Source organism: Rhea americana, unplaced genomic scaffold (genome assembly GCF_003343005.1).
Source record: "Rhea americana isolate MKP2758 unplaced genomic scaffold, rheAme1 scaffold_15, whole genome shotgun sequence".
Classification (NCBI taxonomy): Eukaryota; Metazoa; Chordata; class Aves; order Rheiformes; family Rheidae; genus Rhea; species Rhea americana.
In genome coordinates, this window is record NW_028185594.1 from 3,153,265 (window position 1) to 3,170,848 (window position 17,584).

Consider the following 17,584-nt stretch of genomic DNA (forward strand, 5'->3'; position numbering starts at 1 on the left):
TGTTTGTAAGTGTTTAAACATGAGACATGGTGAATCGTTTTTGAAACTGGTAGACTCTGCAGCAGACTGTACCCTTGGGTCTGAACCCTGCTGCTGCTAACTCTCCCTGGGACAGAGAGCTCCAGCCTGAAGGCAGCCTGTGTGTATATACTTACTGTCACCAAAACCTTCTGAACTAGGCACGCACTTCCCTTCTCAAGGCTAAGCAGTCCCAACTTCTGTAAAATCAGGGATGGCCTTCACTTGACACACGCATGGAACAATTAGTGAAAATAGTGGGCAATGCTGGGTTTYTACTGCAGCATCCACTGTAACTGCTGCAGTTCCACTGATGAATGCTCTCTTCCCTGGAACATCTGTAAATCACATGTTTTTGTATTTGTATTCCTACTCCCCAGATTTATATTTGGGAGTTTATGATAATATTAGACAATATTGATGCAAATTGCTTTCTTCTGGACAACTGCACACAAACGTGACACAAACCTAATGACATTGTATTGTAAAATTAGCCAGTTAACCCATTAGGAGAGAACAAACTACTCACCTTAAGCAGCCAGTCTGCTGGCTGCTTGCAGAGCTAGATGAGAATTTTTTCAAAGCTGCTTGTGTCCGCTGACTGTATCTGCCTGCTCCTGCACCAACCGTGCCTCAGGAGAYGTTGTATAATATGGGATTGCTGGCTGGCCTGCAAGGAAAGGGTCAGGTCAATCACAGAACCTCCAGCTGTTGACCTACACAAGCATCCAAAAGCATCTTTCTACTAAGTGGCAAGTCTGAAAGACATTACAGTCCCCTGAGCTTCAAACATTGTGGAGAATACTGCACTTTTTAGGCTTTGATGCTGTTCATCAAATCAAATTGCAATTTGCCATCACGGTCAGCAACAGTAAGAGCATAAGAACATACAAGAACCCACATCAGATCAGAMTAACAGTCCATTCCACCTACCATGCAGTTTCCAACAGTGACTAAGAGCAGATCTCAGGGAAGAGTATAAAACAGTGAAAGAATGCCATGAAATTTCCCCAAAATACTTTCCCAGCCTTCCCTCACTAATACCTCAGGAATTTTAAAGTATGATGTCTTTGCACTTAGCAGCCTTAATGGATTTGTCTTCCATAAGTTTATCTKACAACTTTGTGAAACCCTGTGAATGCTGAATCCAGGAAAAGAAGGAAGATCAAATGATCTGTATTACAAAAGTAGTGGAAAAACTTGTAAAAGCTCAAGTGGCCTTGAAAATGGTAGAAAAACCTAGATAGACAAGAGGTGGTTATTGGGGGTTTTCAAAACTTGGAAACAATGAAAAGTTTCTTTTCTTAGTGGAAAAATAGTTATGTTTCCATATCAACTAGAATAATCTGTAACTATACTGTATAAAGCTAATATAAAAAATCACCACTTGCTCCTCAGTAAACCACTAACACTAACCTCCTAGTTATGAAAATGCAACTAGAAGGAAAGATGCAAATGTCCAAATTAACTTTTTCCCCTTCAATTACTGTTTTCATTCTCCAAACAAGAGAGACACCAAAAACAGTCGATCACGCAAGCATTAGAGTCCCCACTGATGTCACTAGAAAACATAGCGTAACCACAGCAACCTTATGAGAAGTAAGACAAAGTGTCATGACTTGCTTGCTTTGTTTTTGTGACAGCCTTTGTTTTACCAAGCACAGCAAGGGCCCATGGAGCTAAAACCCTACATTAATGTAACGTGGACTAATGACTTGGTAACTAAGGAGTCCTGTTTTTTGTGGACTGCATATTACAGTAAGTACATGCAGAGTAATAGAGTAGCACAGTTGCATACCTCCCAACATACTGTAAACACCAACAAAACAAACACTGGGTAAATATTCCTTAGCCACAGCAGGTCCCCCAAAGTCAGGGCAGAGATATGTCTCAAGAAAGATCGTGCACAGCCAGTAGGGATATAACCATCTTCAGAGAGAYGCACAGCAGCACCCGATGGACCACTTGTTGACAAGAGCCAACAAAACCTGACATCAGTTGTGATACTGACCTCCGTGGGTGGGCAAAGCACAGCTACGTCACCGAGAGCTTCCTGATGGCCAGGTTCTGCTACGCTACTGACACTGTACAGCGGACAGACGGGAGAGAAAAAATTCCAGCAACTTCACAGGGCAAGCAGCCAGAAGAGTTGACTTGGAATTAAAGGGAGAGAATATATGTGTGTGACTTTTCAGTGGTCGCCTGAAACAACTGAATGAGCAGCTAATCCACCTACAAACAGTTCTAGGAAGAGAAAAATGAGATCTATACACATCATATTTTCTGGGAATATCTGAAGAGACATAGTCCATTTCTGGTTTGATGGCAAACCAAGGCAGCTTCCAAACAAGATGGGAGACTCCTGAAGAATTCTGAAGTTAGTTAAAAGAAATACCAACAGAGCAAAAACAAACATCAACTTTCACCTTTTCTGATCATCATCTAAACAATTCACAAGAGCATAATCAGAAGAGCAGCTGCACCCAATGAGAACAAAAGCACAGTAGGTCAGCTATCCTATCTCCAACATAGGTGTCCAACAGAGGATGTTTAGCAAGGAGTATTAAGAGGAGGACAACCATATGGTAACATTATCCTGCAATGCTCTCCCAACTTCCAAAATTTGCAGATCAAGGACTTTTCTTGCGTTGGTGTCTTTGCAACTCAGTAGACCATGAACAGGACACAGAAAATCCAGCATTTAGTAATATCTATATGAACAATATGGACACGTCTACAGCTTCAATACACTGTAACAAGCTCCAGCAGGCTGCTTGGCCTCTCCTCTGGATACCAGTGTGCTTTGCTATGGCTCCGTCAGCACTGGAGGAAGCCACAGGCCCGGAACCGAAGCAGCACTTTGTCTAGGACAACAAAAGGCCCTGCAAACAAACATTCACCTCCGAAGACCGGCCACCGCACAGCTGAGATCAAAGAGACTCTGTGTGAAAAGCCCGCTCTTTGAAGTTTGCCTGCAGTCACTCATGGGCAAGCAGGGAGCTGCATATTCCTGTATGCAGCCCCTGGGRGCCAAATGAACAGTAACTGGGAATAGGTTAGACCGAGCAGAACTTTCTGAGTATTTCTCCTGAGAACCAGGGTACCTCTGCTAATGTAGAGCTTGCCTGAATGTGGCAAGCCACTTGCATTCGTGCTTGCTGTGATCCAGGCAAGAGCTAGTTTGAATATGCTGACCCTACACTGTATAAAGCGTGTGCCTCACATGGATCAAGATGGAAGCTGGATAGCTGCTGAGCTGGTCGCTTTTGCTCAAAGTGCTCTATCTTGGTCCTATTAACTTTAGTCATCTGCATACACTGCAATTTCTTTTGGTTGCAGTCTCAGGGTAAAGTCCCTGACAATCAAGCTGACRTCGACATGGTAATTTATGGGTGCGGAGAGCCATCAAAACGAAGAAGAATGTCAAATCCTGGAGGCCCACGCTCAGAAACGAAGGAGATGTGTAACTTATTCTTATGAAGCAGCTATGTCAATTTTCCACAAGCAATCAAGAGATTGCATCAAGGCTAAGAACTTCAGTAAGGAAAAAAACAGAGTTTTTACATGACAAAGGCCAAATCATCAGAATATCCTCTGGTGATCTGTAATGTGATCAATGTGGTTAAAGTGATGTTTTAGAGTAGTCATTTCAATCATTTATGCTCTCTAGAGAACATATACATCTGATTTTTATTTTCTGTTCCTCATTCTAATTTGTACTCCAAATCCTTGTGGTGACAGAACCCATCAGCTGTGAGAGGGGTGCCTAGACCCCTCCCTTACAGAGAGCTCCCAAAGAAGATCAGAGGGCTTCTGAACACAGAAAAAGCCATGTTTTATTGAATTAAAAGTAGGTTAAGTAACTTTTTAAGCAGAAATCCAAAGTGCTTGGGACAAACTGCAAATGCATCGGTAGGGTTTACAGACAACTCTCCCCTGTCTGCYGCACTCTTGTGGGCAGATTTTTGCTCCCAAGTTTAATGTTAGTTAACTCAGTGACTTTGAGTGGCAGCAAACTTGGCCTAATGCTGGCTGGTCCCCAGGAAGTTCCTTCAGCCTCTCTGGAAGCATGACTGCCTTTCTTTGCGCTTTGGTATAGCATCTCCCTCCCTCCGTGAGCTACACGCTGCTTGCTGCGATTCCCTGGCCTTTCACATCCTATGGTCCCTTCACCTGTCTCTGTGCCTTAGCATCCTCAGTTGCTCCAGCGGGGAAGGAATAAGCTCCTTGCCCTCAAGGGGTTTCCACCCAGCACACTCTTCTTGAAGAAATGCAACAGAGCAGCAGATCAGACTCACCATCCATCCGTAACTGCTCAAGCAGAGCCTGAAATTTAGCTGCGCGTGTGCAAGGCAGACCTCTGCCCAGAATTGCTCTGCAGACCACAGCACAAACTCCTTGCTTGTGCTATGGACCACGGGTTTGACAGGCAGATCTGAGAAGAAAATAATGTCTTTGATCACTGGAGCCTTTGTGTGGTTGTGCAGAAATACTTCTTGCTGGAGTTCAGAATTCAAGGTTGCCTGACAGAATTCATTCTGCACCGTGTTTCATTATCCTGGACTTTCTACCAATGCCAGGATAAGGCAATACTATCATCCTCCTCCTCACTCTCTTGAAGATGCCATGAGATATGTGCCCTCACATGAGAATTTTGTCCTCTTTCCCAATTTAACGTGTGCAAGCCAGTAACACATACCTCCTTTAGCATGTCTTGCATGATACTTGCTTCCACGTGTGAATTGCCACACAAACCATGCTGATCCGACAGATACACATAAGTGTATTTTTATCTTGTCAATCAACTGATCTGATTTCAACAGGTTCATCAATATATATCAGTAAATTGATATCGATTGTTTAGTAAGAGGGAGCCTTTCAACCTGAAACCTCTCTGCTCCAGATGTGAACAACYCTGATTTTCCTAACAAGCCAATTTGGGCTTTGGCTGGAATCAGGAGCCCTCGCCTAGTCCCCCCAAAGGAGGAACCGCTCACAGTCAGGATGAAACAGCAACACGAAGACTGAGGCGACTTTCATTCAAACTCCTTTGCCTCTTGGTCCGTCCTGGCCTGCTGGGGGGACCGCTTGGTTTTACAAGCTTGTTCTTTCTYTTCAAATTAGTGAGTGCAGACAAGCAGCCTACACGTGAGAAAGCGTCTCCCACGGCCAGCCACGAAAACCTCACGAGCCCAGAGGACCCACGCCGCCGAGCCCAGAGATCAGGTTTCCAAGTGCTGCACTGGCCCCTGCCAAATAGGTGTCAGAACTTCTGAGCACAGAAATAAGATACAAAGGCTTTAGAAACGCAACGCATCCGACCCGCAGCCCGGGCCAGCGCCCAGGCGCCGCTGCAGCCCCGCGGGGCAGGCGCCCGGCGGCGGCCGCCGAGGCCTCCAGCGGCGGCCGCGGGCCGGGAGCTCCCCCGTGCGGCCGCCCCGGCCCCGCTGCCCGGCGCGGCGGCCGTCGGGCCCGCGCCGCCTCCGGGCGCCTCCGCCGGCTCCGAGAGCGCGTCCCGCTCCGCTTGCCCGGGCTCCTCTGGCCCCCCGGGGGGGGGGGGGGACCGCTCTTTTTAGCTTATGCACCGAGAGCACCTTGGTCCCAAAGCGGCACTCACCTGGCTGATCCTGAACGAGACCGACCAAACAGAGGAGGCTCGCTTACGTTTTAAAGCAAGCTGGTATGTCGGTGTTTTTACTCCTCCAAATCCATCCAGGCCTGAGCTGCTTAGCCTGTCCCAAGCTGGCGCTAGCAAGGACTGCAGAGCGAAGCCTGGCCAGAGGACACTTGAAAAGGATTTTCAAAAGGTAGAATTTTCCCAAGCACTTCAGCTCAGCTGGGAACAGACGTGGCACTTGTCGCATCCTAAGCCACTTCTGTATTTCTGGAAATCCAGCCCCACACCGTGTTGCTGCACCTGCCCTTGCAATTTTCAGCACAACACTTGAACGTAGGAGACCACGCCACAATTTTGGGGACTGTTTTTGCTGGAAGAGGCCCCTCTTTGTTATGCTGCCAACACAGTGACAGCAAAAGTTTACCTTTCAGTAGCAATCACAACAACACAGAGATAAAAATCGCACCACAAACCCYAGCTACCACCACAGCACATGGCTCTTTCAGCCCTAACTCCTCAAAGCAGCTGACCAGACAACCACAGCACAGGAGTTCCCACCCTCCTATGAGCCTCGAAACACTGGGGGTACAACAATTTTACAGCACGTGCTGAGTAACGGGCTCGGCAATGCCACGAGCTTCGCTGATCCCTCCCTATCTACGATCTGGGTCCTGGGAGGGGGCTCAGCCCCTCTCCAGGACACCACAGCCCCATGCGGGCCAGATCTGTGGGGGCCATCGGCTCCTCGCCCCAGACAGCTTTTTGCCTAGGYGGCTCTCACTGCCCTGAGCCTGCCCATACAAAACATCTGTCACAGGGACTGAAGTGGCATTCAGGTCGCCTGAATTTACCACTTAGCTCCTACTGATCCAATCTGTAGGTCAGCACCCTTGCACGTGTGTTAGATCTGGGTTTAACTGCTTAGCATAGCTTTTTTCTGCTTTCAAGAAAATCAGAAGGTGGTGGTGGTTTTGTGGGGCACCTGAGCCAGACAGTTTGCGCCAGGAAGCAAAGCCTCGGCGCACTCGCCCCCAAAGGGACCCGTCTCGCCAGATCTGCTCTGCAGGGAAGCGTTTTCCCTGCGGTGGAGGCGAGGGGAGGCGAGGGCCGGCGGCCTCCGCGGAGGCTCTCAGGGTGCGCCGGCGGGTGAGCTCAGCCCCGCAGCAGCAGAGGAGGCATCAGGACAAGCGAGGGAGCACACGAGCTGCGTTTCAGGCTCAGATCTCTACATCCTGAACCACCTCGGCTTGTTTACACGCCTGCTGGGGAGCAGCGCTGATGGGAAGGGGGATTTAAAGCCATCGCCAAACCCTAAAAATAGCACAGTGAAAGTCTTTGTGCCCCTTCTCAATTAGAAGGACAGGAAAGAAAAATGCATGAGCGTGGAGGCTTTCTGCTCCAGCCCGGAGGGAACGACCCCGAGTCGTGAGAATATAGGGCAGATATTGAAGCAAAGAATGAGAAGCAGCGGGAGACAACAGAGCATAATTTGTGCAGATAGACTGTAACAGCCTCTGCAGAAAGGATCACAAAAGATTTTATTGAGACAGAGACTATTTTACTTTGCTGTGGGCAATGGCTCATCTACAGGCAGAAGTGGAAGGCTGCATGGCACGACACAAGCTGCTTAAGTGTAAACACACCTTTGTTTTATGGGGAATCAGGAGATGCAAGCAGCATTTTGCTGAACTACCTGGGATGATAACAGCAAGTATAATGAGAGTTACGTGATTAAACAAAGCAAAGGAAAATATACATTGCACATCACAGGCAAATCCTCATGGCAAACCAAGTCTCCTTAGGGAAGCAGCAAAAGTGGTGGTGTCCGACTCGCCAGGGCCAGAAGGGGGAAGCACTGAAGACAGCGTGGTAGAGAATGACGGTACATTGACTGGGGGGGGACGGGGGGGGACAAGGACATTTCACTTGGGAACTGGTACATTGCTGGCTGCTGTTCTAAAGGCATAGAGATGCCAATAAGGATTTTCCAACCTCTGGATAGTCAAGATGGCAATTTTGAAGTGAGACGGGAGGAAAAAGGAGTTTATCAATGGCAGAGTAAGTTTGGGGGTAGGACACGAAGACCAAACGTATCTTGGGGGAAGGAGTTAGCGCACACACTGAAAGGCAACTTCTCCTTGAGGAGAAGAGTAGAGGAGGACAGAGGGGGAGACAGGTTAGGAAAAGAGGAACAGAGTGAGCTCTGAGAGGAGCACGTGGATGAAAGACCATGAAAACTGAAACGAGAGGAAGAGAAATGAGCATTTGARGATGGAAAAAGGAAACACGTGTTTGTGAGCAAAAATAGCTACAGTAATAGGAAGCACGCTGTGGAAACATACTGCTTGTCCCAGGTGCTTAACTGTAACCAACCGTAGCATTTATACAAAACGCTTCCAAACTGCAATCGCAATGTCTTCGTGAGGGAGAGAAACACCAGCAGAGGAGGGCGGCCAAGGCAAAAAGACTGAAGAGGGTGAAGAGCAACCAAGGAGTCAGTTTGGGGGTAGGCTAGAAGGCAAGCGTCCCTYGCTTTGGGCCCCGAGCGGGACCTGCAGGTCTCTCGGCTTGTGAGCATGCACCGAGAGTGCCCGGGCTCTGCTGGCTCACCATCAGGCACGCTCGACCACCTGAAAGAAACARCTCTCATCTACACCAAGCCTCAGGGTGCTGCCAAGCCTACCCCAAACTGTACTCCAGGCACTACAGCAATCACAAACCAAATACTCCCCATCTGGAGCTACTTTTCCAACATTTTATCTGCCTTCAAATTAGTATTACAGACATGTATAAATAGCCAGTTCCAAATGAATGCAGCACATTTTATCCCRACAGGTCCTGAAACACTTCCTGAGCACACATGGATAGCAGGCCAGAATACAGTGCGCCATGCAAGAGCAGAGGGAGGGAGGGAAACTTCTGACTTAGGGCACTGGGTCAGATCCCAGATCCCCTCCTGCGAAGTCTCTCCTGCCCACACAACCTGGAGCTCCAGGGTGCCAGCGTTAGCTCTGCAAGAGCCCCCAGGAACGCACAGGGCTGAGCGATTTGGATCTGTATTTGCACTGAAATCCAGGATACTCTGTACGTATGATGCTAATAACAGTGTCTGCATAGAGCAAGACCAGCAGTTACTTAYGGGCAGCTGAAGCCCTGAGGCGAAGCCATGTGGCTAGCTGCAAATGTGTGTATACTCTAAGCTAATTTAAGCAGCAACTCGCTGACCACTGGGTATGTGCAGGGGCTGTAGTGTAGAAGATGGTAGCCTCTATCATGGCAGGTTTAGTCAGAAGTTGTCTTTGCGGAAGTGCAGATCAAAGGTTATGACAGAAAATCCTTCATCTTCCTGTCTGTGACAGCAACCCCTGAAGTAGGAAAAAAAAAAAAAAAAGCAAACTCCACAGGTGTGGGCGACAGCTAATGCTGACATAGCTGTAACACAGTCAGGGCTTAAATTAAAAAGTCCTTCTGATTGTCATATAATTTCCCCCATTACCCACAAACCACTTCCTTTTCTACCCATGAGTTCTTCCYCGTCTTCAGAGACGACAGAAGGCTGGTGTTTCTATGTCAGGCAAGCATGAAGTCGGCGGTGGTAACTTTCTGTCTCCTCTGCTTCCAGTCTGAAGCGCTGTACGGTAAGTGGCGTTTTGGATTACTCTCCCTGCAGCAYGTGTCTCTGTGGAATCTAACCCGCYCAACGAAGGGAGGCAGTAAATGAGGGRTGATGCCGAGGGGTTGGGGGAATAYGGATAATCCAGGGAAACAGCTGCAAAAGGAACGYTCTTGACTTTAATAGCGCTAGGGAGCTGGTGCAAAGAGAATCCCCGCTAGCGCAGAACATTTGCTCTGGCAACCCAAAACAGAGAAGCAGAGATTTCATTGCTTATATTCTTTACCTCACCTGCTCTGCGTTGCCTTCTAGCTGCYTGGACTGTAGCTCTCCAGCCAGCTTCCCTTGCCCAGCACACACTCCTACATACACGGCACTGAGAGTGAATGGCTTCATAAGGAGAAGCCAAGATACCGATACTAACCTGGCTCACGTTAAGGCAGGGAATTTCTGTACTTTGAAAAATATGTACAATTTGGCAGTGTGAATGAGATCGTTTCATTGCAGCTTTGAAACTCAGAGTGGCTTTAAAGGAGGCATAGCGTCCTTAGCGCTGTCTTAGGAGGGACAGCGAGACAGCGCTGCTCTCAGTACAGCCGTGAACRTGGATGTAGCATTTTACAAGATTCAGTGTTTCAGCACAGCTATGCAAAGTAAAATAGCTCCCATTTACCTGAAGCCTCTCAGAAACCTACGTATTTCAGGCCAGAATGGGAATATAGGTTCTATCTGATTAAGAGTCTTTTTTGATACATAYACTGTCCAAGGATTTAGTAGCATGCATCACAGAAGTAAGGCCTARGATTTAGTGGGTGCAGTAACTAAACCCCATCTGACCGTGTTCCTTTGGAGGTCATGCTGAGGGCTATTGGACACGTTTGCTTCTGAAATTCCAGGGACACAGGATTTAGCATTTAGTACTCCTGAGGTTTCATACACAATTTAAGCTTTTATAGTTCCAGCTCTTTAGGCAACACAGATACATTTGTGAAGGGTAACTAATACAGCAATAGTATCCTGAGTTTTCAGATAGACTGAAAAGGTGGGTGAAATCCCAGCAAAGGAGGATTGTGATCGGTATCTCTACAGGGCCCTGAGCTGCTCTTGAAGAGTTATTCTGAAATCCAGTAACACCAGATCCCAGCAATATTGTTCGGTATTTCTCCGCTAGCCAATTTAGCAGGTATACTTGCCTGGCACATGTAATCCATGGGCCTGGAGTTACCTAAGAGACCATTCCTTATGGAAAGAAATAGGCTGCAATTTTAAGGATGTAAATAATTCTGCTACCAATCTGGTATTTCCCCCTTCCTTCAAACCTACAGGGCAGGGCTTGGGCTGGGGAGACAAGATGTTAGGACAAAGAAAGGAATTGCCTCTAAATGAGAAATGGTATCTCAGATTTTTTTCCTACGCTAATTACTACTTTTTAAGTTGGAAGTATCATCATTGCTGGAAAGGAAAAGGCTGTAAAAGATCACCTTGATGTAGGACGCATCAGCACAATACTCATTTAATGCCAACATGTTAGCATTTCAGGGAGTGCTTGCAAGCACAGTAGCAARTTTTCAGGAAGGCAGAGTAATTTCTGAACATTATCTTGCTTAGACATGAGCAAGGCCTACTTCAGATCTATGGTTCCTTTCTTCAATGAAAATAGGCCACAGAAGGCAATCTATACGTGAATCTATATGGGTCATTYGGTAACACAAACATGATAAATTGTTTGTCAGGGCGCAGAGCCTAAGTCTCTGGTGCCGGTGCAGGAACACAGGCAATCGGCTTTTGGAGGGCAGAGCCATGGGACTCGGTAGCGCTGGGGGCCCACGGCTGTGAAAAACTGCGCATGAATTTCTGATTGCCAACATTTGCTGGGTGTTTCACTGCTGCYCTCCAGCTCTCTTGTTGTCAGTGCACGAGGAAACCATGGCCATTTTTCAGAGGAGTGTGTGAAATACTATCAAAAATGGCTGCTACATTAACTGTATACCTTATAATAGTTTCCATATTTTACAACATGTTTTACAGCTTAGAAATAATCCATACTACAGGTGGCTGCATAGAGTAATTCTGGACATTACTYGCTTTGTGCAGAAGCACTGCTTTCCTCTGCTGAGCCTTGGTTCTGGCAGGACAGGCGYGCGCTAGCGGCAGGCGTACAGCTGATGACCCCGAGTTGAAAGTGCACCTTGCAGAGTGCCTTGAAAGGTCAAAGCTGCAGCGACTCACAAACTGTGTACGGTTTCATTACACGTATAGTAAAAACAAAAGCCCCAAAAGTGTTTGTTTGAGAAGGAGGGTCTATACTGTCCTTGTTCATTTACATTGGCAAACACACCCAGGTGAAATCGTGCTCTCTCATCAGTTAATTACTTTTCTGAGAGCTAGGAGAGAAAAAAAAACAACAAAAAAGGAAAAAAACAAGCATAAGTATTCTCACCCATCTTCCCACCCTAAAATCCAAATTCTAAACTTAATCAAATGTGGTTTGATTTTTGCATGGGATGTTTCATGTTTGCAAACAGCACTGGGTCTGCCGAAGAGCAGCCAGAAAGCTCTAAATTGCAATCCCCTTAAGCGGAGAGGAACCTGCCTTCCGGCGGCCGCAGGCTGCCCAAGCACAACCACCAGAGCAAGCCCCGAGCCCCCGCCTCGGGCCTCCCCGCTGCTGTACTGATGCGGGTCAGAAGGCCCATCAGGGTGGCTCGGGTGGAATGGAGACCTCCGTTACACAGGCAACCTCTGGTGGAAACCAGCATCGCTGTAACTGCACGTACCCATAGGACGTAGTCACACACGCCTGCATAGTGAAATATGGCAGCACGTTACTTTCACGTGCATGTTCGTCTCTCAGATTCACATCTGAACCTGGATTATCTTTGCCCCGACACAGTCTCACGTGAGGTGAGCCAGGACCAACTCCACACAGCCCCGCCACGGGACGCTGCGCAGAACCAACGCGAGATTTGTTTTGCTTCCGTCTCAGAACGCTCATATTGCAAATACCTGTTGGCTTTTCTGAAAAATGCCAAAGAGAGMGCCTTGCGGCCAAATCTAAGCATTTTTACTACCAAATTGCAGAGATTCTTCTGTTCATTTGCAGCAGTAACATGCTGTAGTCTTTTATTCACGTGTTTTGTGGCAGTACTAGGGCGGTTCTGTGGGCAAATCTCTCTCGGTACAACTGGATGTTTAAACCTTGATTTCCTAGCTCCCATCCCCTAAAAACACACATTTATTCTGAAGGTTTCYGACCAATTAACATCACAAACACAGCTAGTGGTTACCTTGGCCGTGCCGGGGGGTCCAGCGGGCCAGCCAAGGACAGGCGGATCGCAGCAGTCAGCGCTAAGGGCGGGGGGCCGACGAGCTGCCTCTCTGCAGGCAGGGAGGCAGCACTGCTCCGGGAGCGTGCCCGGAGCCGCACGCCCACACCTGGGCTCGCTCCTGCGGCTAGCTGYGTAGACCGCCTTTTGGTTTAATCCCAGGCCCCGTTAAACTCATTCTTTACGTGAGCTCCCTCTGTTAAGCACCCTCCTGCACGGGCACTTCTCTCAGAAGAATACTAATTGCATCACGTTTACCAAAATGCCTGCACACAGAAGTACGTTGCTGCGTTTTTCTCAGAAATAGGTGGTTAAACTCCTGGGCCCGAGAGGATACAAGCAGTCGTTCCGCTTGCCGCAAGGCCGCGTGAACTGCAAACGCTTCATGACCCCTCGCTGCCCTTTTCCATCAGAAACCCGGATTAAACCCTGATCTCTGACACCGATTTTAAGCCCCCCAGAACGAAAGGCCGATGTCGTTAGCTGACAGCAAACCGAAACTGCTCGGAGACATCGCTGCGGGGTCGCCATTCAAAGCTTTGGGGCACGGAGCAGCGTGCTCCCCTTTGCGGCGGGCAACGTCAGAGGAGCGCGGTGCCGCCGGCTCCGCAGCTGCCCAGGAGTGGGCTCAGCCCCGGCCTCCCGGCGCAGACACCCCCAGCACCCCCGGCCAGCCTGCAGCACCCTCCCTGCTCCTTTCCTCCTGTTACACCAGTGCACTTGGCTTTTTCTTCCCTTCCCTACATCGTTTGCCTGTTGCTGGGCCTCATTTTAAAGGTGTACGCTATCAAACTACAGGCTATCAGCTACCCTTAGCAGCTGTTTCCTTTCACCAGGCAATGTGCAAGCCATCAAGAACTGTTTTCCTTCCTGACCCTTGCTTTCAGCTTTTCAGGCTATACACCATTACGAGGGCTTGCACTTTCCCTATCGGTGCCTTCACCCTATCTAGGGCTTTATTTCCCTCTGGGTTGGCGTATCGTGTGCCTTGTCTGCCGTATCTTCACACCAGCGGGCACAGGATGCCAAATACCTTGTCTGTTATCACACGCTTCAGTAACAGCTCTGAAAGAAGGACGGCTATTAGACCTGTCACTGTAGCAGATAAGGCTGCTGGCTGCGGACAGCAGAGCGAGAAGAGTAAGATACCTGTGAAGAGGATGAATCAATCAGAATGGGATAACAGCGCGTACTGCTTTCCGAGCAAGCACCGCAAAGCTGCTTCCAGAAGTCCATTAGCTTACGCATTGCACCAAAAACATATTAAACAAGTATTATTCGTTGCAATGCCCTGTCCATGATGATTATTGGRGTGCAGGAGAAGGCATGGACACTAAAGGATTACCCGAGTCCAGAAAGGAAGGCTAATGGCAGGCCAGCGCCTACAAGGTCCAAGCAGGAGCGTTATGTTCAGTAGCTGGGCTTAAACAGGCCGCGCTGGAGGGATTACGGGCTCCCGGGGAAAAGCGTCGGTGGCGCTGCATCATCGGAGCCGTACCTGCACTGCCAGGACCGCTCGCTCTGGGTCCACACTCACCCGTAGCGATAGCAGCAAGAATATGATGGGGTGAGTTCTTAACTGTCTGCTCCCTATTTCCTTAACATCATCACGTCCTGCTGTGGGGTCCCTTGCAATCTAAGCAGCCTTTGAAGAACTGATTCAGAGCACTGAAAGGGAAAGCAGATACAGTTTTTTTTCCACCTGGCTGTGTGGGACAAACTTCTCCTTTTAGAGCGCGCTGCAAAAAGAACTCTAAATGAAACACTATCAAGCTGTGCTTTGCCTGCCACTACTGACATACAAACCATTTCAAAGTGCCACATGCCACCAACCCAGCCGGATAATTCCTTTCTTAGTATTGCCGTAGTGGGTGGTGATGGAAGGATCGGCTCAAAAAAATCCCAGAACAGATTTAAAGTGTGCCAGGCTCATATCATGGGGGCTGGCTACGACACAGAATTGAATGCAGTTTGGTAGTCATGAAGAGAAGAATATGCTCATGGAAAAGAAGCAAAACTGTATGAACTGCCTGAACATTTTCTTCCTGTATATCTCACAGCATCTTCCATCACTTGTTCTGGATGTGTCACAAAAAAGATGTTTTCATGCAAGATCATTCACTGCAGTGGTGAGGAACAGAAAGCACAGAGAGTGCAATAGGCATTTCGGTCTGGAAACACATAATGCTGGCTTACCGTGGGCTCTGGATTCATGAGAAAACAAAATGACGATTTTTAATTTGGGGGTACATTCCTTCCATATTTTTGGAAAATTTTACTTTCATCTAACTTCCTCTTTATGAAATAGAAGTGAAATAGAAATTAAAAAAATAGAAATGAAATATGAATAAAAATGAAATAGAAATACCTACGTTTCAGAAGCATTTTAAGAATTTGTATGTACTATTCATGTGATTGATATTAATTATTGCTCAATTCATTTTACTTCTTCTTTGATTTYTATAATTTGTGATTTCACCACATGACATGATTTGACAGAATAGCGCACAGACACAGGATCAGGTAGGCTCTCACCACAAGTACTAATACCAGAGAATAACTGCACCAACTTAACGTTCCACAGCCCACAGCCTCTGTCCCTCCATCTGTCTCCCCGAATTTCAAACAGGAAACAATTCTGTATTTTTCAGGAGCTGACACCTGCTCATCACGATTATGCAAAAATATAGGTAAGACATTTTAAAGTCTGTTTAATTACTCTTGCATAATTTGGTTTATAGCTGTAAATGACTTCTAGATCAGAAATACTGCCCCAAAGAAGAAAATTTTTTCTTTTCTTTCCTTTTTTTTTTTTTTTTTAACAGCACACTGACACTTGCATTTTTTCAGTCACTTTACTTTTTCTCCTCCAAGAAAATAGAAATGGAAACGTTTCACAAAATGAGACTAGCACAACACAAATGCATGCACAGAGTGACACTTGTCCTCTGCTCCTCCCGTTACATTAGTGAGGAAGGCAATAGAGCCACATAAATAATTAGGCCTCAACATTATGGCATGCCTCTAATCAATATCCACCCTAGAAGGGAGAGAGAGATCTTTGGGTTCAGGCATTTATATAGGAGTTCTGGGTTCAAACCCCATTTTAAGTTCTCAGCTACATCCTTATGCTTCAGATTATCAACCTCTAAACCGGAGAGGATTATTATCACTTGGCCCCACCTTGTTTTCCCTACGAAGTGTGTCTATGAATCTGGGGCAGGGACTGTGTGTGTACAGTGCTTGGTCCAAGGGGGCCTCTAAACACTATCAAACAGCTCACTGACCCAAAGCCAACAGCGCCCTGTCCAGCCTTCTAGCAGAAGTCAGTTCTGGTCTTGTATCATTTATTTTCTCTTAATGTCTCTCTTCACAAGACGTCTTCCCCACAGCTTCAGCATCTGAATGCTGCTCATGATCAAAATGGTACACCGGTATCTCCTTGTGCAGGCTGCTTTGCAAAGCCACTCTTCAAAGCACCGCCATGCCTTAAGTTTCAATCATATGGTTCACTTATCTGAGTAAGTTCCCTCTCATTTTAGGGATTCATTGCTATGTGAGTGACTTTACTTTTTCCTTTCATGTCTTCAGATCAGCCTCATGTCTCTGACCCCCAAGTGACAGTGGAATTTAGGAGTGGAGACTTCAAACTCATATTCCACAACCCCAAAAACGTGAGCGAGTTCAGCATGGTCCTTTTCAAAGGGCATGAAAAGAAACAGATCTGCGCACTCCACGTGAGCAAAGAGAAAACTATTCCCAAGAGTAACGTCAGCTACTGTCATGCAGAGCATTCAAATAGCAGTACCATTTTCATTCTCAAAAATCTGGAAAGGAAGCACACTGACATTTATACCTGCTGCCTGGAGATGTTTTTACCCCCTCCTTACATAGATTGCAGACTGAATGAAACCTATTTGTACATCCAAGGTAAGTTTACTTTTCTGCTGCTCTCCTTTCAGTTTTACTGATAAGCAGATCCTGCTGTGAAAAACGTGACTACAGTTTTCATAGATATTTCTAAAAGAACTTAACATGACTKAGCAGGGAGCTGTGGACATAGCAATGGAGCTGTGCTGGTAGTGAGCTCAACATGGCCCCCTCATAATTATTCACCATCCTGGGTAGGTTCTGCAGCCCGTGCAGAGATCTTCATATTACTGGTGGCACCCAAGCTAGCTAGACTACATCTTCCGGATTACTGCAGTCCCACCTTTGCCTGCAGAAGAAATATTCCCACTGCCCTTCGCCAAGGGCACAGACATTAATTTTGAATTGACTTTCACTCAGTGACTCTTTAGTACATTAAGCCGAAAAAGTGAATAGCCTTTGCTCACACTCCTTCATTCTCCATACGAATCAGTAGCAATGCTGTCCCTTGTGTTGTCCTTCTCTTTCTATYGTCTCTCTTCTCTCAAACAYCAGGACTAAGCAAAGAAAGAAGCTGAAATGCTAAGGTTAAAATTACGTGGTTGGTTACCTTATCTGTCAGTCCCCTCCGAACATAAAATGTGTTGGTCTAAGAATCAGGTCATGTCATCCTTTGTCTGCAGTGCTTCCCAAAGCTGTCCATTCCCATTTGTCCTGGCAGCCAGATGCTCATACCTATGGCTAACTCCTTTTTATGCTATATCATTTTTCCCAGATGTGGGCAAGATTAATCTTGTGTCCCCTAACTTGCTTTTCTGTCAAAACATGACTTTCAAAATCCTCCTTTCTTTTGATCAGACCATCCTTTAAATCACCTGTGCTGCTCACTGAATGTAAGCTTATGCCTTGCTCTGATCTTCAAGGCTGAGTACCATCACACTCTCAAGCCTCTTGGTTTCTTTTCAGACAACACTTTCACCCTTGTGTCAGCTTTCTCCTCTCCTCCTGGAAAACTGCTCTGTTCTACTTCCTGCTGAGTACACTACCCCAAGACAGCTTGTTACCTTCGGAATATCTTTCTCCACAGCTCACTTCTGCCATTTCACTAATAAGAGGAGAAATAATTTGGAAAGTTATCTT

General features: G+C 47.0%; 1 protein-coding gene across 1 annotated transcript in view; it reads left to right on the plus strand.

Moving 5' to 3' along the window:
* The first annotated feature begins 9,200 nt into the window (after positions 1-9,200).
* The window catches only part of ICOS (inducible T cell costimulator), a 9,261-nt gene continuing 877 nt past the window's right edge, over positions 9,201-17,584 (plus strand). The window contains exons 1-3 of the mRNA XM_085299308.1: positions 9,201-9,273; positions 15,226-15,264; positions 16,166-16,504. Of these exons, the coding sequence (XP_085155434.1) occupies positions 9,216-9,273; positions 15,226-15,264; positions 16,166-16,504 (436 nt within the window). The 5' untranslated portion in view covers positions 9,201-9,215. The remainder of the gene's footprint in view (positions 9,274-15,225; positions 15,265-16,165; positions 16,505-17,584) is intronic.